General features: G+C 31.9%; 1 protein-coding gene across 8 annotated transcripts in view; it reads right to left on the bottom strand.

Moving 5' to 3' along the window:
• Positions 1–26,338, bottom strand: part of LOC143249413 (dmX-like protein 2) — a 141,598-nt gene that overhangs the window by 23,783 nt on the left and 91,477 nt on the right. For all 8 annotated transcript variants that reach the window (XR_013027774.1, XM_076499220.1, XM_076499222.1 and 5 more), the window contains 10 exons: positions 25,997–26,150; positions 19,062–19,486; positions 18,177–18,376; positions 16,878–16,993; positions 14,714–14,980; positions 12,590–12,774; positions 5,208–5,502; positions 3,424–3,622; positions 3,200–3,320; positions 219–323 (listed from right to left, as the gene is read on the bottom strand). Coding sequence is in view for 7 of the 8 variants with exons in the window: in XM_076499220.1 (XP_076355335.1) it covers positions 219–323; positions 3,200–3,320; positions 3,424–3,622; positions 5,208–5,502; positions 12,590–12,774; positions 14,714–14,980; positions 16,878–16,993; positions 18,177–18,376; positions 19,062–19,486; positions 25,997–26,150 (2,067 nt within the window). In the remaining variant the exon portion in view is untranslated. The remainder of the gene's footprint in view (positions 1–218; positions 324–3,199; positions 3,321–3,423; positions 3,623–5,207; positions 5,503–12,589; positions 12,775–14,713; positions 14,981–16,877; positions 16,994–18,176; positions 18,377–19,061; positions 19,487–25,996; positions 26,151–26,338) is intronic.

Raw genomic sequence — 26,338 nt, 5'->3', positions numbered from 1 at the left:
TTGTTTCATGAAGTTTAACTTTCTACAAACCATAAATAAGAAATGTCACCAATAAAATAGAAAACATGGCTTGCTTTTATGAAAACTCCTGTATTGTAAAATCTTTGAAATAAACAACTTCCACTGCTACATCTACAATTTTGTTGATGGAATATTGCAGTAGAAAACACCTAACTTAACAATTTTCAAGACTAGAACATAACAGTGAATCTTCTTACCTTACTAACACAAAAAGTTGTGATACTATCTTGATCCTTGTGAATGACTCGAACAGGATCTGGAGTAGAATAATCTACAGAATCTGTGTCTTGCCCTACATTGTTCTAAAATAATAATAATATATATAAATACACACACATGCAAATACAAATACTAAACTGTATACAAAACTATAGGACAATTGAAATCTGTAATAATACAGCTATAACAAAGCAAAACCACTGTTATGATCAAATGTAAATTACCCCTCAATTGATGGAAGTTATTTAACTTGGACATTTGATGATTAGACATTGAATCTGAAATGTAACTGGTGAGTTATTCAGCCAGTACAACACTTAATGTTCCCACACAGTTTAACTCCTTAAAGTAAACTATAACATTTAAACTACTCCAAAGCATCCTGGAGCCATGATTAGACCTCAAAGAAAATACTGATATAAATTTATATCAACTTTAGCAAACCAACAGATGAATGGAAGCTAGTCAATCTGAATAAACTGCTGTGAAATGGCAATAAAGTGTCCATTTTTAACAGAACATGGAAGCATTCCCAATCTAATGGTATAATGGCTTAAATTCTTGAAGACGACAGCTCTCCACGACAAAAGTAGATAACTCTGTCAATCTTGATTAAACTAAACTGCAAGGCACCTGACCTAATATAGAATGAGGTGTTTACAGTCACAACTCAATGCCATATCAGAGTAAAGACATGAACAGATGTTGTAATGGCCAATAAGGTATATTTTACTTGCAACAATTAAACTAACAGTGGCAAGAACATAACCAATAGCCCAGAAATAAGTGGAAGAATATTCTTCTTACAGATGAATTGTAATTTAAGAATTTAAGAGAAAATTAAAAACCAGAACCAATGACATTTCCATATTGAAACAAGAGACATGAAAATTATGGTAAAATAGTGAAGCTAAGAATATGCACTAACAGATAAAATGATCCTAATATACTTCTACATTATAAGAATCACATTCTGTGGCCTTCTATGTGGCCACATGCAAGTTTGAATTGCCCTAACTTCAGTTTTAGGCTGCCTGCACTGTTAATGATGATCATTCTCAAAACTGAAGTAAAACTAACTTTCCAAAATATACTTTTATGAGCAAAGACTGAATGGCCAATCATTTTAGATCACATGGCAAGTCATTGAATATCTGATTTATATAAAAATGGACTGAGGTGGATAAGTGACATTTTTTATTGCAGTGGTTTATTCTTTCTAACAGCTAAAATACTGCAGGCTACAATTAACTTCTAACTATTTAATAAAATTACTAGCAGATTCCAGGTATGTAAATATAAAAACTGCCTACAAAAACTAATTCCCAAAAATACAGACAGTTTTAATATTTAAAGACACCATCACCATGCCCTTATTTATCAAACATTGTAGAAGACTTAAAAATTGTTTTATAATAAACAAATAAAAAAATAACATTCTTGTTCATGAAGGTATTCAAATAATTAGTGTTTTTTTTTAGCAGATTATTATAACCTATAAAATAATCTATTAATAATAGAGGATAAAATATTTGCCTTGAATACTTTCACTGGAGAAATTAACATCTGCCATTATTAGAAACTTAAATAACATTCATTAAAAACTCCTCACTTCAAATGTAAGTTTACCATGAAACAAACTATACCAATAAATACTTAAACATCCAAAATCACATAAAACATATTTGTCAATCAATCACTAGTAAACAGGATCAATAACCTACACACTGACTATGATCAAAAATTGAGTTAAACTTGTTACCAAGGTTCTGAAAAAAAAAAAAGAAAGAAAATGGTTATAATATCCACTTACAGAAATTTGCCCAAAACTCAAAAAAATAAAACTTTGCCTAAATCACAGATAACCCTAGGATATGTTCAAGGAAGTACTGAAAAGTTCAGTAGATTTATCAAGTCATTTGAGATCCTGTTAATCATTATCAGTGAATTTTTTTCATCCCAAAGACAGGTTAGCTCTAAAAGACACTAGAGTAGTATATGAAATTAAATATGATGACCATGACTAACTGTATAGATATATAAAGAAAAGATCAGCTAATAATATGCATTAATGAACATAAAAAGAATTGGTTATAAAAAGTAAACATTTTGGGTTCTGCAATTAATCACATGTTCTTAACTGATAATAAGAATAATTAAAACAATTTTGAAATTATTAAAATCCTACCAACTTTATAAAATGAAGATTTCTTGAAGGTTGGAAAACTTAATGAGTTGTGAGAGTAGCCACCAGCATCTCTCCCATGTATTACAAACTGTTATTTCTCCCATAAAACGTTCAGTATGCCATGTTCATGGCTAAAAGGTTGTGAACGTTGTTTGTTACAGAACCTTCATCACTAAGATGACTGATGGTTATTGAAACTGCAGTTTTTATGATATCTTTTGCTGGTGTACTTACCGTTTTTTTTTTTATTGGTTATTAGAATATTTAATGTCGTTCACTTTAGTTAAAATTAATGAATAAGCTGCTGTATAACCTAAAACATTTATGTACAGCTAAATTCACTAATAAAACATCAGTTACATATCACATACTTTAGTTATATCATAATTACTGCAACAAAATTATATTTTAGTCTGAGACTTTTCTATATATTGTTGTGGTTATACAGGGTGTTCAGAAAGTCACTGTGCAGTTTTGAAAGCAGGGATAACAGCATTCATTCAGTTTATTTCAAGCCAGCAACTGATAGTGTTTAAAAACAAAATAAGAAGGATCCAAGCCTGTATTGATGCCAACATGGGTTACTTTCAACCATTGTTTATAATTGTCATTCATATTTACCTCCTGTATTCTATATTGAAACATGTCTGTTAATAAATATACAAGTGCACAGTGACTTTCCAAACACCTTGTATTTTGAACATGTTGAATACTGTATAAAAAGGTCCTTGGATATACAAAATAAAGTTAGCCAATGAAATCTTAGTGCACCTCCTGAATATGTGCATGTCTTCTAGAAAAAATGTAGCGAATGAAGAGATCTTGAACAGGTTCCTGACGAACTAAAAAATTCCAAAGTCTTTTGACAGGAAGAGCAGCTGAACTCTGTGACCTGAAAGATAAGTGATAAAGTGAATTACTAAACTGTAATACATTACTTAGAGTGAACAAAATGTACAGACAGAAATTTTAACAATGTAACCAAAACTTCTAACCTGAAAGGTGTGTTCTGAAGTTCAAGCAGAGCTTTGTACTTCTGAATAACTGGACCACCCTGGTTACTTCCAACAAAATACTCTGGTAAGTAATGAGGGGGTGGACTACCAAAACATTCCATGTGCATCTTGACCTGATGAAGCCACAGTTCCAAAGTTCTTAATACAGAATGAATCATAGGACTAGAGACAGGAAGTTCTGAAATAAAGATAAAAAATAATGTAAGAAAGATTTGAGAAACAAAGAAAACCAAGTAGTAAAGTTCAACCAATTTTTGCCTACATTCTCTTTTTGATACAATCATAATATGAATGAAATATTTGCCATGACTTATTTTACAGTATATATATATATATGCAATATATATATGAAAAATTAAAGTTTTTTTTTCCTTAAAGAAATGTAAAGCAATGAGAAGCTATGATTATGTGTATTTCAATTTCACAAGAGTCCTGAAGAAACTTAATAAACAGTCACTTTTCCTGTAAGTTTCCACAACACAACTGATATGCAAATTCATTTCTGGGAATAAAATAAAGTTTATGGCAAAAATTCTTTGATCCAGATAACTGTACATAGAAGAACCATAAGTCTCAAAAATCAGAGTCTGGTTATCCATACATTATGCTTTAAAGCAACACTTGAACAGCCAAACCCTGAGTTCACAAATAAAAGAAGCTAATCAAACAATTGAACATCACTAGTTGTTTTAACTGATTTCTATAAACAAACAAAAAACTACATTTTAGTAAGAAATAAATAATAAGCTAAATGCAGTTCATACTTTATTGAATGAATTAGAAAGTACTGAAATAACCTTTCATTAATTTATAAACTGAGACATATGGGTGTATTTAAAAATTAAAATCAAGTAAATCCAAATTTGAACTGCAATGTTCCAAGAAAATAAGTTATTGGCATTCAACATTTTGAAACTAAACACTTTCTTTATAATTTTTTGGCATGACAGCTCAATGTCCTTTTCTCTGATTATGTTTCCATTGATTATGAAAACCACATACTCTAAATTAATACAGCTTCAGGGTCAAAGCAAAAAATAAGTATCATTCTTAAAGTAAAACCTGGAGATAACCAACAGATTATTTTAGAATGTGCATTTTTTCCCATTTTGAAATAGAAAAAAAAACATACACTAAACAAAACTGAGTGACTACAAATAATAATGATACAATTTTATGAACACTTTCTTGTAGATTTTTTTTCTTGTACATTAATATAATGCAAGTTTCAATTCAGTGACATTTTACTATTACATTGTATGGGTAAGAAAAACATCTTTCAAACTTCCACAAGAAAAGCTGTATTTTGTTGAATTGCAAAACAAAATTTATAATAGATTCAAATGTGAAGCAAACATTTTAGACAAAATTTCTAGACTGAAGAAAATGTAAGATTCACTGCATTTTATATTATATACCAAATGCAGTATCTTACAATAATAGTTAATTTATATGAATTTTTTTATACCCACTGCACAATGAAGCACTGAATTCATACATTTATTATAAAATTTTCTTGTAACCACAATACTGGAAAAGAGAACCAATATACAACTTAACTGACATTGTATGTACAAGATACAAATTAACTTTTTGATGTTTGGAAAAGTTTGCATTTATTACAACAAACTTTGCAGGTTAACGTGATTCATGCCACAATGTTAATGCAATATAAATATTAATTTTTACATGTAAGTAATGTATAGATTAGTGAATTTCAAAAGGTGTAACAATTAAATAAATACTTCTTTAACATAACTAACCTGGTAAATCAATACCAGCGATATTAAGAAAGGTGAGCATGTGGCAATGCACCAATTTTAGAATAGCATAGTGCATAATTCCCCAGGAATAGGAGGAGGGATCGAGTTGATCTAGCTTTGATGTCTTAGTAGACACTTTTGCATGGCTTATGGCACCAGATGTGTTTTCAGCAAAGTCACTAAACACATCATCTCCATCAGCTTCATCTTCTTCTTCACCATCGTCATCGTCATCGCTAGGGAGTGATTCACTTGAATCATAATCTATAGGATGATGTTTTTCTGGTAATTCAGGCTAAATAAAAATACAAAACATTATACATTCTTGTATTGTTAATGCTATCTTTTCACTGTAATATTTAACTCCATTTTCGCACATTGCTTATATATTATATATATATATATACACACACACAATGACATTAACAACACCACATCTGAAAAACTCATTGCAGAAATACAATGGCACATTGTTTTGCTTCTAATTATTTCATGTTGCAGATTTTATGAGATATCAAACCATTTTTTATAACAATATTTCTTAAGTGTGTTTATATATTGCATTTGTATATTGAAAAGTTTGGTACTTTTTACATTAAAATGTTAAGTCTAGAATTTATCTGGAAATAAAAAATAGCACTAAAAACTGTAAAGAATTTTCAGTTAAATTTCAAGAAAAAAGTGTTATAATAAAACAATCACTTCAAGAAAATATGATAGTCAAATGAATTCTGATGAAACAAGAATCAGTAAATATCTGGTGAATTTAACTATTGCTATAAGATTTACATATCATATGGTACAGTTGAAGATAAGGACTTAAGAATACAGATATATAAATAGAAGCCAGAATCTTGAAGGGATACTCTGCAGTCATCAGCAGCTTCTTGACTGTAAATATGAAAAGAGTGAGAACCGTCCATACTGGAAAACAAGAAATAATGTACTCACAAAAGAGGCATGAAAATTGCATGTTCTGATTTACAGTCCAGCCAAGATCTCTTGTTCATCACAGCACAGTGAGTTCAGTTGAACAATTTAGTTCACAGCATCATTCTCAAAATGTCTCCAAATGAAAACCAACTTAAAAGTAGAAATCACTCATCAGGTTAATTAGAAATACATCTACAAATGCTGAAAAATTGTTTGCAGAAGTTGAACCAATTGTGAAAAAGATGGAAATTTTCACAAGTGTGAAGATTAATAATATAATGTTAAATAATTCTAAACCTTCAAAAGTGAAATAAAATATGATGCAATTCCATTGCTTCATAAGAGCAGAATATTTCAACTCATTCTACTGCTGAAGTGGAAAAGGATTCAGTGTTTAGCAGAATTTTTATGGCAAAAAATGAAGAATATTTGATAGAAACCAAGGCTAGTTCAACTACTTGTAAACCACGTATTGCTTTTTGCTCAGCAACGATTATCACCTCTAGTGAAAAACCAAAAACAAAAAGCATTTATGATAATGTATTATCAAAGTAATTGCTGTTTGATGATGCTACTGGCTTATGGTAGCTGTCAAACATAGAAAATACACATTCTGTCTTCTATGTAGATGTACCTCAAAGTAGACAAACATATCACAATTATGGGATACTAATCATCTACAAAGAGTTAAAGAAGATGATTGAAAACCATACAACAGAGATGCCAACTGTTTCAAATGACTGAATGTAATAATTGTAGACAGAGCCTTTTCACAGTTTTAGTCCTTTTAGATTTGCCAGAAACAAGACAATCTGGTGAACAAGGCCTCTTTTTTCCATCTTGTGAATGATCGCATTGGTGTTTCTATGCCGCTTAGAAAACAAGAAATACCCATCTACATGAGTCCTGATTGGCTGACAAGCACTGATGATGTAACTATAGATTTCTCCATATACCCAGTATGGAGAAGCACTGCACTCAAACTATTGATAGACACCACAGATACAAATATTTTTTTATTATTTCAAGCACAAACATGATTATTGCAAGTAGCCATTTGGACTATGTCTTTTTTTTATTATCAAAATTTATTTGTATCTCACTAGAAATTTTCTTTTCACCCCTTTCAAGCCCTGGAGGAACAAGTTATCACTTTTGTATAGGCCTATATAATATATAATAATTTGGGAGTTGCAACAAGTCATAATATTTGTCTGTATGAGCATATAGTCATAATGTATACATCAAAATCATAATGATTATGCTCAAATCGCAATGGTTGGCATCTCTGCAACAGGTTTCAGTCTTTAAAAATTAACTTGATGAAAAATGGAAGCATCATGCAAAAAAGTGGAAAAAGCCTTCTAGAATATCGTTGAAAAATCAGGGAAGTTCCTGGAATCCAATCAGATAGTCACCAAATAGATAATTTACTAAAAACAGTACAAGAGGTGACAGTGAAACCTAATTTTTTAAAAGAGAGCAAGTTTGAGCCAAAGTATGAATAGTCATTTACCTGGTGCTGACATTTTACACAATAGTTCATGGAAGATATATTGTGAATCAAGCAAATGAGTGGATTTAATACCATGAGGATATTTGTAGTGGTCTTGCAGAGCACCCCACTATAAAAGTGAACACAGTAAAACCAGGATGGGTGGGTTAGCGATAGTGTAATGCATGTGTTTTCTAACAGAAAAGCCACATTGGGTTTTTTGCTGTGTCCACTTTGGGGAATTGAACATCTTATTTTAGCAGAATAAATCTGAAAACTCACTGCTATCCAAGCAAGAGACTAGTGAAATGCAATAGAGAGAAACATTTAATGAATTTGTTGTGATTACATGTAAAAGAGTCTGCACAAAAGAAAACACCAACAAGAAGAAAGAGCAGAGTCATTTTATAAAGATAGAAGACAATAAGTCCTTGTCTCTCAAAAAATGGATCTAAAGGGAGGAAGATAGGAAAGAAAGAATCATTATCACTCTCACCAGCTACATCTGAAGAAAAAAGGCCATTTGGATAGCAAGATACAGGAAAAGAGAATACAGAGAAGCATAGATGACACGTACATCCAAACAATGGGAACCACAAGTGAGGAAAAAAAAAAAGTCTTCCACTGGTTATGAATGACCACTGAAGGGATTGCATATATGATTGTCCCAAAGGAATTACAGATTTGGGGGAATCCCAACATCCCCAAAAGAGAGAGAGCCATCTATGCAGTAGGAGGAGATGTGAATAATAGTCTGACTGCCCATGCCATAGCATGGAGCTAGATGAGAATTGGCTGAACTGGACTTAAAATATGTATTGAAAAAGAAGACATCCAGAAGGACAATGTATTGAGACAAGATTGAGAATGAATTTCTTAACTCTGATAGAAAAGCCATCCTTGGTGGCTTTTGAAAGGAGAATCTGGATGTGCCATTCCACCAACTGGCAAGATGAGTCCAGAAGTGGCCAGTTATTCACATAATGGTGTGTGCACAGGCACAAAGAACGATGATGAGAAAAAGCCTGTACAACTCTGCAAAAGATGTATGGTACAGATGCTAGGCCAAAGGGTAAAGGGCTCTGAATGGCTGAACCTGACCCTTGTGCATGAAATGTAGATAGTGGTGGGATAACTTCATTATGGAAATGTGTAGATATGCATCAGACATATCGAATTTGGTCATCCATAGACCTGGGGAAAATGACAATGAACACATGAGGATCTAAGAATTAGTTGAGATGAAAAAATTGATGTTTGATGCTAATTTCCCATTGTTTGAGCACAAAACAAATGAGAAGAATTAAAATCTCAAATGTATGTGATTGTCTCCTCGACCAACAACTTTCTGATTACCTCAAAAGAACAATTCATAAACTACACATCTGATGTGGGAGGAAATACTAAAGGTGGAGATATGAGGTGAATGACTAACCCTGACACCACAACCTGAATACCCATGGATTTGTGGTGAAGGAATTCCAGATGTACAGAGATTTTGTAACAACATTTTCATGGACCCCCATTGAGATAAAGGAGCCACTGATGGCACTGGCAACAATTTGCCCAAGTTGAGGAGCCTCTACAATAAGGATGGAATTTATTCTGAGTAATAACAGATCAAGGAGCTTAAGCCAGGGGTTAGGACACACAAGCAGTTGTACAGTGACTTCCAGCAGGAGCCAAAGAAAGTTGAGAGGCCAAAGATGACAAGGAAGAATGCAACTAAGCAACAACCTGATTCTAATGCCTCTGGAATACCTAAAAACATCAAGGAATTAAAAGGAACCACACAACACATTGAGGGCAGCAGCAGGTAGACAAACTCCCTCCAACAATGTATAAAAACCCTGTAACTCTCAAAACACACAAGCCAGTAAACCAAAGAAACACCAGAAGCTGATAGTCTTACCAAGATAAAAGTTGGAAAAGAATCTAGTTTGTCAGTGAATTGATGTGGGGAATGCTGAAAAGCTTCTGACAAAATTTGGAGGAAAGATAAATATCAGAACAATAGTAACAATCAGATAAATTTGAGAAAATTGTGATATGTTCAAAGTAATCACTGACAAGGTTTTAAAACAGTGTGAAAATTCTACCTTGTTTTTAGGTCTTTAATACACTGACACTTCCAAATGAGTCAAGTCATGCCTTTAATAAGTATAAATATGAAGATACTTGTTAGCTCTTCCAATTTCCTCCAATCTGACAACTGTTCAAAAACTGAGAAGTGTGAGTTAGGGTGTTTCTACCCTTAATATTCATGAGATATTGTTTGCTTCAATGTAAGTAAGATAAACAGCTTAGACGGACAAATATACAGTGGAACCCCTCTAAGCAGCCACCCCTCAGATTCAGTCACCCTTTGAAAACAGTCATTCAATCACAGTCCTCCAATCTGACAACTGCTCAAAAACTGAAAAGTGTGAGTTAGGGTGTTTCTACCCTTAATATTTATGAGATATTGTTTGCTTCAATGTAAGTAAGATAAACAGCTTAGACAGACAAATATACAGTGGAACCCCTCTAAGCAGCCACCCCTCAGATTCAGTCACCCTTTGAAAACAGTCATTTAATCACAGTCCCTTTTTTTGTTTACATAATCCCTAATTATGTACAGTGGAACCCCTCTCAGTTTGTCTCAGTCCAGAAGGTGGCTGCTTTAGAGTGGTTCCACTGTACTACACAATTGTAGTTCTGAGATAGGTAATGTTTTCATTCCTTGTGACTACCTTTTGTTTATGTGGTAAAATTTCAAACTAGAGAGTAGTTTCAATATAAAAATACAACTAACAAATGGTTAAATTAAATTGTCAATAATTTAGCCCAATAATCTTCACAATCTAACTTTTCATGTAAAAAGCAACTTCAGCCATTTAATTTTCTTCTTTACTGGAAAGTTAGAATCAGATTTCGAGAGTCTGGTCCACAGAAATAAAATTAAAACATGTCAGCTAGGTAAATAAAAATTTTCATTATTAGCACTAAAAGGCTAAGACAAAATTTGAATTAAAGTCATACATAACACAATTCACTGTGCATCAGTGCCACTGAGATAGAAAAGATAAATTTTGCAAAAACACAACCGTTACATTGAAAAATATCTGTATAGTATATTTTGCTATACAAGGTGTAACTGAAATACCAAAATTTCAAAAACCTCAAATCTACATTTTAAATAGAATCTGAGATAGAAAATAATCTCAGTAATATCTGCTCGAACAGTATAACAGTTTATAGTACTTCAGTTTCTTTTTACTTCCATACACAACTATACAGCTTATGCTTCTAAATAATTAAAAAGTATGTAACTTCAAGCCATTGTTCAAAATGAACACTTTTTGGTTTTGCTCTTTTTTTTTGTAAATTTATCATATAGTCTAGTATGTCAGTTTTAACTTACTGTTTTGAGTAATATTATATTTTTATTACATTTATTTTATTTTATACTTTTTAAAAAATTTGATACAAGTCACAATTGAAGCTTCATACAAGGAACTCTACACCACACTTTTATGTTATTTAATAATTTCCATTTTGCATTATAGTTTTATATTGTTTCAAAGTAATTTATGAAAAGGATAAACAACAATCATTTAGTTGGTCAATCCAACACTGACTGTAAACATAAATAGAGAAAGTCATTAGCTGAATATTATTGAACTAATAAAAGGTTGCAATAAATTTGTAACATTTACAATGGTTCATGTTTGTCAATACACCAAGTTTATTTTTGTTAAAGCATTTAAAATATCACTTTACATCAAGTTAAACAGAATCCACCTAGTCTGGAGTTTGAGTGTTAATAAATAATAATATGCAAGATAACATTAAAAAAAACCATGTGAGATAAATACAAGATAGTATGAATAAAACAAAAACCTCAGTTGTGCTTTTTGGCATTCTATTTCATAGAAGAAAATAATTTACTTTTTCAAAACCATCAAATATCTTAAAGAAATTGTTATTAAAGAGTTAGAGTAACCTAGTATTACATATACATCCATAACACTCATATTTGATTAAATTATAAGTATCAATTGTGTTAATGCATGATCTATGTAAAATGAGTCTCTACTATTGCATATACCTATTATTAGAATTGTAACTGCCATGTTTCACTTTGTATTACCACAAACAAACATGGATGATCAGAATGGCAACTTCACATGGTATTTTTTCCAATACACAATGACTCTTAGACACGCATTAACTCTATTTTTATTTTCTTGGAAATTTTAAAGTAGGAAGTGAAAACAAATATAGTAAGAACTAAACTTAATGGTAAAAGCACAACAGCTTTTGAAGGAATTAATGAGCTCTACCCCTAACCACAACACTTCTATCATTTAGTTACTCCTAACCATATTAATTATAAAACATTATACTAAAAGAAGATTAAGAGATAGGCTGAAATGCAAATATTTAATGCCATCAAAGCTTGAATTAAAATTAATAGTTAGGATATAAAGTTTTGTACTTAAAAATATAATTGTGAATAATGCAACTTATATGAAATGTCAAGTACACCTTCAGTGAAGTATACCAAGAAAAAAAATAAAAAATAGGAAAATAGCATAGTTATTACATTTTATTTAAAACTAAATTTAAAATAGTTTTGTTCCTAGCAGCAAAAATTAAACTGAATGGAGAAACCCGACTACCAGGTTCTTGCATTACACGAGTGCAATATTTAAGCTTTCTCATCTAACGTATTTTAGTCAACTGAACTAAAGGAAAATATCAGTCTCAAAAATGTATGAAAAAATAATTTGAAATTTATTTTCTACAAAATGTAACTAATCTTATAACAAAATTATAATAATGAAAAAATTTGATCATTTATTTCCTTATTCTTTAGACTAGTACTTCATTCTTGATTGCCACAATTAATATTTCAGATTAAATGTCATACTTTAAAGCTCAAATCATTTAAGTTAATTTAAGGTTGTACCTTGGACATAAAACAAGACACCATAGACATCTCTGGAGGAACAAACTGTTCTCTATATGTTGGGCGATCTTCCTTGATAGTAGCCTGAGCTGTGCTTTGACCAAGTTGTCCAAGAAGTTTCATGTGAAGTTTCATCCTCTGCTTAGAAAGTGTATTTAATAAACCTTCCTCCCCTGGTGTACTTTCTATAAAAAATAAATTAGATAGTAGTGAATAAATTATGTAATTACTATGTGGATAAAGGTAAAATACCAAATGGCATTGAGACAAACTTTGCAATTTTGTACAAGTATCCTGCATGTAGTATTGGCATCCTTGTAAACTAGGTACCAACATTTATAATTTTGTAAACAAATACTGATCCTTTACTTTAAATAACTTTTACAACTGGCAATGACTATCAAACAGAAGCTGTGTTTGAGCCTGTTTCTGTGTCCACTCCATAAGTACAGCACATGGTCTTACAGACTTATACAGATACGTGTACAAGTTTATGTAATTAAGGATACTCTCTCAAAAATGTTATTTTTAATAGTCTCTGATTTTGGCAATATCTTGTATGGAATTGTGAACAAGAACCCCTTTTGTGACAAAAAATTGTATATCAGAGTTATTCTTTTAAGACATGATTATTTCACCTTGTTTTCTTTTACTTTATTAAGCACAAAGCTACACATTGCACTATCTGTGCTGTATCAACCACAGGTACAAAATCCCATTTTTTTAGCATTATGATATACTGCTGAGTCACTGGGGTATGGGGGAGCTCTATCTTGTACTCTTCCTGATGGAGACACAATTCTTATCCAGCCCTATCTCACAGTTTAGTGCAAATTAATTCAAGTAGGTCACCTTTATTTTAACAAAGACATTGTGTGAATAAAAGAGTCTTACTTCACTACTTGTATATTTGCTTTTCTTCAGTGTTCATGAATTTATTCTTTATTTAAATTCCTGAATCTGCATATTGTAAATACTTTAATTTATCCAACTTCAAAAAACGGTTTTACATATTAAATCAATATTTTATGGCAATAAATTCATATGATAAAATCAATTTCGATTTTGAAGACACTTCAAATGGTGCAGGTTTTACGACTCTAAACTCAAGAATTTTCACTGCAGAAAATATAAACAAGATGTTTTATCAAAACTCATGCTTATAAAACCATGCACTTTTGTGCAAAATTAGAACTAATTACCAAATAAAATAGATTCCATCACTCTACCTAATAAGCCAGTATAAATAATTCTTGAGCCTTAATGTAGTTTGCTTTTAACACTCCTAAAACAAAAAATTAGTTTCACAACCTTATAACAGTCAAGAATCTCTACAACAAATTTAGCCATTTGAGATTGATGGTGGATTTATCAGAAAGTAATCACACAATGAATTTTGCTATTAAAGTCATAAAGTAATAAATTAAAGTAATATTAAAAGTGGTTATTTTGAAGTCATACAGGCAACTACACATAATTCAAACTTCCAACAATTTAAAACAATTTTCTTGAAAACATACATTACAACTATTATTATTAATCCAATAAAAAAATTGCATATGCATTTAAGATTTACCATTTTCAAATGAATATACTCAGGAAAAAAAAAAAACAGAACAAAAATGTACCCTTAAATGATTTTTTTTAAATGTTTTCTAAAGTATTTTGGATGTTTTGCATAAAAGACTTACAGTACAAACTTTTAATTTAAATGGCACAATAAGTCAAAATTATTAAATAACTCATAAACTTAATTGGTATTTTAGTATAAACAAAAGCATGATAAACTACAGAAATGATGAATGTGTGTGTGATAACCATAAATAAATTAAGAAAAACTCAATCACTTCAAAATTCATGAAATATGTAAATAAGGAAAATGTTGTAATATGTTTAAATATCTAAAAAAGAAAAAAGAAAAAATATGTTTAGGTAAAAAATACAACACACATGTACTGAAGGAATATAAAACTAAAAATCTACTCATATCCCAACATGTTTCTTCCACAAAAGTATGCAGAAGCAAAACACAGTAAACAAAAATAAAAAGACTAGAATACTAATAACTTTATAATAAAATGGAGACATCCAACTATATGGGTGAACTACACTGTTTATTCTTACTTTCTGAACTACTGCTAGTTAGAGGATGTTGACCAGCAGTAGCAACATGCAACAGCCTTTTTGTACCACCACCAAACAACATGGCCCATGTTTTTTCTGACAGGTTCAGTCCTACCAGTCGGTAGAGGACTTGGCAGTCACAAGTTGCAAGCCCATACACTAGATGACTAAGATATACAGCAAAAAAAGCCTCAGATAAAAGTGTGTGCAATTTTGGTGAGTCTTCATCTTTATCACGTGCCAGAAGAGCTCTTAATGACTGAACACCTATTTAAAAAAATGTTAAAAGTCAGTAAAAACATCTACACACATTCAGACTGAATCATTCTTATTTTAAAGTTCAATTATTTAATAGTATGTTAAGTTTGTTAAGATTCACAGAACAAACAGCCATAAACTTGTATTCAAATGGGATTATGTCAAACAGATGCCCATTGAAACAATTCAATGGTAATTTTCCTAAACATAGTGATGAATAAATAAAAAAAATGTGTAGTCAATCTAATGCCCTGCATCATAGCATATAAGCAATTGTCTACTTGACCATTTACAACCACATTTTTGTCAGTCCATGTGATATTTAACAAATTAAAAAAGCAACATGGCTTTCACTTGATTCAGAACTTGTAATTTAGACCAGTGTTAACAGAAAATTGAATCTTCTGTCTTAAAAATATCTTTTTTGAGGTATGTATTTAGTTATGGCAGATTTTTATATGATTAACAATTACAGTGTCTTTCAATATGTTATTTATGATAATTAAAATGCTTTACAACTTTTAAAATGATTATGAGCACCAAAATCTGTTTATGTAAGAATAAACTTATACAAAAACAAATATTCTCAGAATTTCAATGTTTTAGTACTTGTTGTAGTACTTTTATCAGAATTTATCATTTTGTATGAGTTTCAAAAGTCCTATAAACTTATAAGAAAAATTTAATGAAAAGAATATGAAGTCTTCTAACACTGCCTAGATTTGACTTGAATACAAATACAAGTTTGCTTTACTGTTCATACTTTTTTTTTTATTAAGTTATAGAAATGAAAAAAAACCTGTATACTGAGAAATATTTAATTACTGAATAATACCTAAAATTTAAGTTTATTACAGTAAGACCTAACATATTCCAAATGTAATTAAGAATATGTATCACAATTACATAGGCCTGCAATGGTTTTGTTCTATTGAATGTTTTACATCATTGCTGTAATTCCTATATGCTGAATTCTAAAATGATAACCATTTTTCTCCATAATGTATAATTTTTCACAATTTCATATGTACTATTACATAATTGAATAAGTTTCATTTTTTCCTGTTTAAAATCTTGACAACCAATGCCAATTTAAATTTAATGACTTTTATTTCTGTTTATTTCTTACGAGTTTTCAAAGCGTGGCACTTTGTTGCTGATAGCAATCTGCAAGACTGCCTGTGCACCAAAGTGTTTACATTTCGTGTGTTGTTTGTTTACAGTTGTACATTAAGATTTTGGTCTGTGCTGGTGACAGTAGAAATGATAGTTTATCGTAACAAGGTAAAAAGCTACGTCTGTAACAAGAAAAATAGGAAATAAAAATCGATCGTAATTTCGCACCCACTGGTTGGGAACCACTGCTCTATACAGTGACAAAGCAAAAGTCAATTCTAGATAAAACAAACTATTTTCCATGAAAATTGAAATAAATTTTTACCATCTTCAGGCTAAAAATATTTCATAAATTACTAAAAGTTGTAACCCATAAGAAATTACAAGTGTTTACATTTCTTTTAATAATAATATTGCAATTTAGTTAAATGTATATATTTTATACTACCTATAACTTTCATAATTTAACAAGTATAGTATTACCATGCAGTTTTAGTCCAACTATAATCATAATGCAAGTTTATACTTTTATGTTAGTGCAAGTCTAAATACATTAACAAGACGTTTAGATGTATAAAGAAACATTTGGCTGTAGTAAAACTACTGAGTAATACACAAGTAATACATACTTTTGTTTTTCCTACATCATATATAAAAAACTGACATTAAAAATGTATTTTTGTTGTTGTTTTACAAAAAAGTAAAGGGGTCTGGATTTGAAACATGTACCCTAAGAGTACAATAAAAGTAGCAATGCTATCCACTTCATAGATAAATTTCTTCTTCCTACCTGGCCATTTGCTTGGAACAGTATTAGGAACAAGAGGATCTGATCCTTCAGAGCTATAACGATGTCTTCTTGAATATCCTGCAAGAAGATGACTGTTGTGGAAGACAACACTGGAGCTAAACATAATGCAAAGTAAAAAAAATGGTTGGAATTTTATACATATATTATTATCATGATAAATAATGATAACAGAAAAGAAAGTGCAGAGTTTTTATTAATACATAAAGGATACGTCTCTTAACAGCAATTACCCACTATGTGCAAAATGTATAGAATAACATTACAGAAGAATGAGATGGACAGCTTCAGGACAATCCTAGATATTAGAACAAAGTAAACATTACAAGAAAACTGAAGTTCATAACAGACAAAAACTCACAATTAAAGTTAAAAAAAAATCAAAGCTTTAGGAACACTCTCTCAAGGCTTAGTATAGATGTCAATAAGTTACAAAAACAACACAAGTTCCAAACCTAGAAAATGTGAACCAGTCATTAAAGGTAAGAAGAATCAAATCAACCAAATTTATTATTGGTAAGACACAATATTATTTACCAATTTACAGCCAAACAGCTGAAAACAGAACAATATTAATGGAGGCATTCTTCAACTTTATTTTTATTTACATGGAAAAATTTGTTTTATTTTCTGGTAGCATTGTTCAATAAAAGATTTAAGGGTTAAAAATTGAAATCCAGTTCTGAAAATAAGAGCATTTGAAGTTATAAAAGATAAGGAAATAAAGATTTCATTTCTCAAAATAGCTTTCATTAAGCATTTGATTAACATTAAACATAGATCAACATTTTTTGTTCTTATTTGAAATCAAAATTTAAATTCACAGGAAACATTATAAAAGTTAATATAGCCAGTATTCCTTGCATATTTAATAGCTTATAATGAATTTCTAATCATTTCTTTCCAAACCTTTAAATATTTTTCTTAAAAATTATAAATTGTTAGTTTATGTTTCAGATATAAATGAAAAAAAAAAACACAATTACTATTATGATATAATTTTTAATCTTAAATACTACAAGCAGATATCAAGAATGTAAGGTATGTATCACTAATTTATTAAAAAACATTCATAAAGACCTCATTTTTACAACAAAAGTATAACAATCTATTATGTGCTGTAGTTAATGTATTATTGAGGAAAAAGCTAAAATGCATTTACTAGACTGCAAAATCATTAAATACAGAAGAGTCTAAGGAACCCTAAAAAAAAAAAACATTTTTAAACATTTTTTGTGCATAAATCTTCATGTACAATAGAAATAAACAATCCAAAGTTACCTCATCAAATCTTCAGTTCCCAAAGCAGAAGTACCCTGTTTCACGTTGAAATTGTCACTATCGCACAGGGACTGGTATATGCAAGCAGAAAGAGCTGTGCCTAATCCTTGAAGTACGTTAACCTGATTGAAGTTCCCTCTGTTAACAGAAGGTGGATTCTCTATTTCTGTGATGCAACGAAGTATGTCATGGGTCATAGCCTAGTGGATAAACAAAATAAACCTCAATTTTCACTATGTAATTTTTTTTTTTTTTTTTATGTATACATATATTCACTGCTTTTGTTTTTTTGTTTCAGGTGTTTACATAAATAAACACAAGTTGTTTTGGCTAACCATACCTAATTCTGAATTGACAGACCCCTTTTACCTTTTTGGTTACTAAAGGACCAGTTCGTCCATGTGCCATTCCATCCACTAAACTACTTTCTAGAACAAAACACTCAAAGCCAACCTTTATCATTCAACTATTTGTGAAACCTTTCTTTAAACGTCCTTCAATTTATTACGTGAACTACATCTGAAAGCAATAAATTCCAACAGTGAACCACCCATTGGAAAATTAAAACTATCTAAGCTTAAGATGACTCCTACACTGCCAAAATTTATATTTGTGTCCCCTAGTCTTACCATTCTCACAATTAATATGAAAAAAAAAAAAAACACAAAAAACAACACAATGCATCAGCACTGTCAATTCCCACAATGGAAAATCATAATGAGAACTGTATAAGATTGGAAACAGCATCCTTCATTTAACCTTTAACATTAAAAAATGACACCTTCAGTCAGCTTGTAAGTACACAGACACTCTTACCTTTGCCATTTCTGAGTATTATACAAACATAGCCAATTAATAACACCTCTAGTTAAACATTTAACATGCCTGAAGGTGACGAATAGGGTCAGCTATGACAGTCTTTTGGCAAGCAACACTTGCTGCTAGAAGAGGTAAAGTAGTTGGGAATGGAAGTGGAGAAAGCAACTGCTGTTGGGAACGATCCTGTTGAAGTTCTTGAAGCAACAAAATAAGTTCCATACGGACAGCTGCTAAGCCTCCCCCTTGTGCTCCATGAAGGCTGCAGTAACTGAGTAACGTACGTAATAACGTCTCATTTGCTTTAAGCCACTGTTTTCGTTTATAGGCCCGTCTCAGTTTGGCTTCAAAGTCTTGCTTGTCAGCTTGTAAAATCTCATGCAAAGTGGGTCTGTTTTCTCTTGTATTTTCAACATCCCAGCGACTGCTTTTGGATGAAAATAACTTTTCTCCTCCAATATCTAGAGATTCTACACCAATTACATTCTCATTACCTAGGAATAAAAAATTAACATGATGAAAAATTCTAAGGTTTAGAACAAGTCTATTATAATTTAATATATTATTTAACAAATTAAATATTAAAATATAAACATCTGTAAATGTATATATACACAAATAATTTAAGTACTTGATTCCAAATTTATAAAACATTAAGTAGTATTTAAAAAGCTAAACTGCAATTTCAAAAATAACTTAGGTGTAAAATACAAAAAATCTTAGTTAAAAATAAAAAAGATAGGTTAAAATATGTGCAGAAACTTCAAACTTTTTTTTTTAAATCAAAGAATTGTAATCTAAAACTATAATAAATAATGTTACTTTCAAACCATAATTTGCATATATTTATATATCTATGCCTATATACATTATATCTTCAAAAAAATTTCATCAGTTTTCTTTATTGTGATAATACATGCCAAAACACTTTTCTAAACATTAATCCAAAAAACAGTATTTTACACCAGTCCTATGCAATACAGATCTCAAAATTATACTTTTAATGAGGACCATATTCAATCAATAGCAAATCTATAAAGGCCATATGTTGTCAACCAAAACTATAAACCAGAGGAAGGGCAACCAGTCAGCAGCACTCTACTACCTGTGCTAAAGAATTGACTGTCACTTTTGTAATAAAACAACAGCTTGAAATGTGTGGAATATATTACAGTATCACACAGATTCAAACCTAGCTTGCCAGCAACTGAAGGAAAGTGAGTGATAATTAGAAGTTCTGAGCACATGGGAAACAGTGTAATTAAATAATCTATACTTGAATGCCTTTTACTTTTTCCAAACATAGTTCTAACAGCACCATGGCTATTCTTTTATAGAAATGTGTGAATAAACCACTTAAAAATAACTATTAATTATTTCAACACAAGACACTTAAAAACCAAAATGACTATGTTTGTTCAAGTTTTATAAAGTAGTTATGTCAAGAGTGTGGTAGATGCGACTATTTAGTGTGCCAATAAAGGTCATAACTATTATTATAATTGTGCATTTGATTAATTTCCAATTTTGTTACAAATAATTATATTTTCTTTACTTAATTAAGCTTTGTTTTGCTGCTGTTTAAAATTACGTGTAAAAGGTAGATCTGTTGTTACCAGAAAGCAATGTATACATTAACATTTTGTTAAATCAAAAATGTATTTCCAATAATACTTACCTCCACTCACACTACAGGTATTACTTCACTGTCAGGATTTCTTTTTTTACCTTATTATTTCTTGCTTTCACATATTTTATTCCCCACTTATTTGTCCTTGGTAATATTTTTATCATGACTCTCCATCTATGTCAATACAGCTTCTATCCCGGTACTGTATACAAGCATCTCATTCACATAATGTTATTCCTTTTCAAGAGTGACTCACTCAGTAGTTTCTAACATTGGCTCTTAGTGGGAAAAATGGTTGGGAGCATGTGAAAGAAGGTAAGTATTATTGAAAATATATTTTTGATTTGTGAAAATGTTAACATCCAAAATATTCTTATCTTCTCTCACAAAACAGCTAGAATCCCACCATTGACAAAGTGGAGAGGACAGTAAGATCATTATCTCTACAGAAGATGTCTCCATAGATTACGGGTGTGTCAAGAGAAGATTGGCACCATAGTGGGGGAACCACACTGCATACAGAACAGGTCTACTCTTAACCCAAAACTTCATGTACTATGGGTGGAATGTTATAAGATTTATCATCATTATTATCCAGGCTCCAACCAGACAGATGAGGTTCCACTGCTCACAGTTAGAATTATAGGGCTGTGGTGCCTGTAACCCATGTTAGTGTAAAGACAATTGAACTGCAAAATACATATATGCATACAAATTATGATCCAGCACTCCAAGCTTGGAATGATGAGATCTTGTTTGCCCTGTTTAACCTGAGGAAATAAAACTCATCTAGTCTGAAATTAGAAATATCCATCTTCACTCCCAAACCAAGTGGCAAGGCAAATTATTCTTGTCTTCAGAGAGGATGTGAACAAACTGTGCTCAACCAACGGCCTGGGATGGGACCACTCAGTGTTCAAAATTACAAAGAAAAAACAGACCCTCTTCCATAAACAATGTACTGAACCGATACAGATTACAAAGAAGGACCATGCACAATCCATCCAGAGAGCCAAGCATCAAATCTGAACCAGTATCACAAGTATACTCCCATGTAAGCTAATGACTCTTCTCCAACATGTGAGAAAAAAAAAAATGGAGGGTCCCCAACTTTGTCTTATTCTCCAAAATTGAGAGGAATTGACTAAAATATTTTAAAGAGAAAGCCTCTGCCCACCATCCCAGTGACTGGAAACTGGGTTTGGTGAAGACATCCTAGAACCACTAGTAGAATCTGGAGAATAATGCACATGGGGAATTCCTAAGAAACAGTGGGATAGAAATAGTACAACAGGTGAAATAAGTTCCCTAAATTTTTGGAAGCAAATCAGCCTCAATTTATTCAATCCAATGATCAGCAGGGATGAGTAGGACCCCCTTATACTTCACTCATGATAGTCTGTAAGTGGCAGTCCAGCATAGTAAAATAATACCACCTTGTCAGCCTCTAGGTGATCTTATGGAACACCTCATTTCTACAGAGCTTCTTGCAACCCAGATAAAATATGCTGAATTACTGGTTGCCTGTGTAGAACTGGTTTAGTAAGAGCATACCTGCTTGGGCACAACTTGCTACAGAGTGTGATCCTGCAAAGATGAGATAAGAAACCCTGAAAGGTAAAGTAAAGAAGAGACAGGCATTGCAATTAAATTACTTATTCCCTCTGTATAATCTAGCAAAAGTGGTTAAGATAGCTATAGGGGTAGTCAAAAATCCTCAGATGAAGATAATGCCAGATCATGCAAATAATGTAAGGTAAAAGTATTAGGGAGATCCATACACTAGCCCACACAGTTTTCTCCAACAAGCAATTAAACTGGGCCATTGAGAACATTGAAATGTGATGAATCTAATTAAATGTGACTCACTGAAATCTCCTCACCTTTAAAGAGAATCCAGAATAAGTGATATGCTCAATGATACCTGCAGGTAAATCCTGGAGATCTGAACAATCCTATTGAATAAACATTCATCGTCTAGCATCTCTAAAGACATTAACATGGGCAACAAAACTTTTAAGACCATCACTGGACATAACAATTGATCAAAATCTGATCAACTATAAAAGTGAGAAATGGTTATCAGATGGATCAATGGAAAAGATTTATTTCCTTCCCTGGGTTCCTATGTTTTAGGAAGAAGACCAGTCTAAGGATGAAAGTAGGATAATATAGCATTTTCTGCACAATTAGCACAAACTACTACAACAGGCAATGTCTGTAGGTTTACAGCAACAAAAACTAAACCTTCAGGTTATACATGTCATGTGAGGCTAAAGTTTTAAATGGATGTTGACAAAAGGACATGTAATGTCATCTTACTGTGTCAGTTAAGTAATCAGAATGTCCATTTAGAACAAAGACCCCAAGGTGACTTGAGGAAGTCAGAGACTGCTACAAACTCAAATTTTTTTGTCTAGTATTAAATTGTAGTCAAAAAGTCTACCTGATACAGGGCAATAGTGGAAGATGCAAAACCCTAACCAAACTGATAGATATAAAAACTTAGTTATGGTTGGCACTTCTGATCAAAGTGGGTTCTTGGGGGCATTGCCTTCTAAAGAGCAAAAATGTCTAAAACATCATGTAGGGAACCCACATCATCCATATGTAGACCCTGGAATTTTTTACTGAAGTGAGATATTCATGAAAAGATGGATCTCTGGACAAGGTGACAGCAGAGGTATCCACATCTGAGCACCATTTCGATCTAACAACCCCTCAAGAACAAAGAGAATGATACTGAATAAAGAAACTGGAGAATCCAATGAATCAATGTTTATGGTCCTTTGGTCAAATAAAGACAACTGAAGAGATCTCTTGTGCTTTTGTCCCAAAGACACAAGGGATTTGAGTGACAGCCACATTTCAAACAGAGAAAGAACCATCCTTGCAATGGGAGAAGGAGAAGCGAGTATGAGTCAGACTTCCTGTTTTATACCTTGAAGTTAAATGCAAACTGGCTGAGCCCCAAGATAAATTATGAAAAAAATACTGAAACTTGTGGAAAAATGTTTTGAAGTAAGGGTAGATGTTTCAGCTCTGATAATGTTGCCAGCCTTGGTTGTTTCTGAAAGTATAATCTAGGTGTGATATTTTGACAATTGATGAGATGATGTCAGCAGTACCTAGATGTCCACAGAATAGTGTGTGCACAGAAATGACAAGATAAAGCTCACATGATTCAGCAGAACCCAGGTTGTGCCAATGTTGTTCAGAAGATAAGAAACTCTGGAGTGCAGTACCAGCCCACTGTGCATGTAAAAATGCCAACAGTGGTAAGAAGGGTACTGCTATGACAATGGGTAGATAGAAGCTGAAAGCATCAAACTTGGACATCTACAATCCTAGAAAAGAATGTCAACTCAGAGTGAGAAATAAGTCACTTTTGAACCCTGGAGAATCTAGAAATTGACAACAACAAGAAAATTTGATGATTGTTTACCAATCTCCTGCCTTCTATGGCCCAACAAAGCTACAGAAATTAAATCTTAGAAGAACTGGCATCACTATCTTCCAGAGCAACCAAAATCTGATGGTTCTAGAACTAAGTTCCAAAATCTGAAGATATGCAGTGGATGGAAACCCTACATGTTGGGAGAATAATGGTAGTGAAGATATGAACTGAATGAGTAATGCTGACTCAAATGCCTGTAATGCTCATGGATCCATGGTTAAGGTTTACAACACATTAAGAAATTCTCAAAGCCAAGCCCCCACAAACTCTGAGGGCATACAACAGTCACTAATGCTGCTGGCAGCATTCCGACAAGGCAGCAGAATCCTTGGATATGGGAAGAATCTATTCTGGGTACTAACAGACTGAAGGGCTGATGTCAGAGGTCAGGAGACTCAAATAGGGGTGGAACTATGAATCCCTGTAGAAGCCAATGAAAGGCAAGATGACAGCAACAATAGGAATGAATGTAGGAGCTGAAAATCAAACCAATGTGCATGCTAACAACAATGGTTCCAGTTCATCAACAATGGATTTTGTGATCCTGAGAATCTTCCAACAACATTTACAGGGATAATATGCCAGCATAAGGTAAGACAATTCCTAGAAGTTGCGTGTTTTAGGAAAACATGTTGGACTATCTATTTGGACCTCCAAGAGGGATCAAACATTGGATTTTAGAATTGTAAGTCCATAAGTTAACTACAAACTCTGCTATAGAACTTCGATTTTCCAGAAGAATATGCATTCTTTGAGAGTTGTAATATGCTTCAAACATACAGTGGTAGGATAAGTTACATAGTTTCAACAACCATAGTAGATAAGACAGTTGTTCATCTCTTCAAGTGAGTGAGAAGTAAACCTTCCAGCATAAGCCACAATGTCAGTGAATGGAGGAAAGACTAAGTATTTACTCCCACACCTTTCAGTCATTAAGTTAAATTGCAAGCTAAAAACTAACTGAGAAAAAAACAAAACAGCACATACCCAATGGACTAACTGAAGAAAAGGACCCTGAAGTAGCTTAAAAATATATATATATGTAAAAACAGCTCATTTAGGTTGAGAAAATTTTTTACGTAGAGGAGCGAACAACGTTTCGACCTTCTCTGGTCATTGTTAGGTTCACAAAGTAGCTTATTCCACACTAGCCCCCTGAGAAGCTAACAGAATAAAAGGCACATGAAAAAAAAAAAATCAATTCTTTTAAGAATGTCTAGGATTGCTCTGAACTGTATCTTCAGAGTTCCCTGAAGGAATATAACCAAACTGAATAAATGGCTTCATCTCACTACAAGTAAGATAATCGATCTCAACTTTGGAGCACTGCTTCAAATGGTTTGAGATGTAGTTCTAGAACCTGTGATTGCCATAAATATTCTGCTTTACAAGTTTTTCAACTTCCCAGCTTTGGAATGTTGTACCCTTCATAAGTTAACAGTCTCATTACCCAGATGTCCTCTCTTACATAGGTTGTAATAATGTATATTATTACAGCCTTTAAAATTTCCATGTTTGCATTTTTCTGAAAAACGGTAAAGAATGCAACATAAGTCAAATGTATAGGTGCTAATTGTGTCATTCATGGTAACTAGGTTTGAGCCTGCAGTAGCAAACCACTACAGAATTGAAAATCATTTTTATAAATTGCAATTAACCCCATATAATAGTGATTCTTGTAAAAAATAGACATTCCAAAGCCTATCCACTTTAAACAGAATTATATCTCTTTAAATGTAATGTGCACACACATTTTATATTAAGTTAAATAATAAATCTAGCATTTAATATTAATAAATATTACATTTTGCTTTAACAATTTATTTTTTTTTTTATAACTACTCAAACTACAGTAACTATACTGGGATAAGGAATTGGGTAGTTACAGGGAAAAAGCATTCAAAGAACTATATATACCAGAAATATGTGAAGAAGAAATGCTGGATCCATAGCGGCAAAGTTCCCTTAAAGCAGCAACTCCTCGTTCTAACCAGATATACAGCTGGTAACGTAGCTGACCACCATCCACTTCAAATCCAGTTGCTAATGTGCTTAATTCTTCCATCATAATCTGAAAAAGTTATTGTTAAAAATGATCTAATATTACATTTCACAAAACTGAAAGTCATTTTTTAAATAAGCTATATTTTATTGGTACATAAACTATTGTATGAAACTACAGCTATTTACTGACAAAGTACTTAACCTTTACATTTTCTCAAAATTCTAAAGAGAGGAATCAAACTGCGAATAACATTA

This window comes from Tachypleus tridentatus, chromosome 4, assembly GCF_004210375.1.
Source record: "Tachypleus tridentatus isolate NWPU-2018 chromosome 4, ASM421037v1, whole genome shotgun sequence".
NCBI lineage: Eukaryota > Metazoa > Arthropoda > Merostomata > Xiphosura > Limulidae > Tachypleus > Tachypleus tridentatus.
The sequence above is the reverse complement of the archived record's forward strand: the minus strand, read 5'-3'. Positions and strand labels throughout refer to the sequence as shown.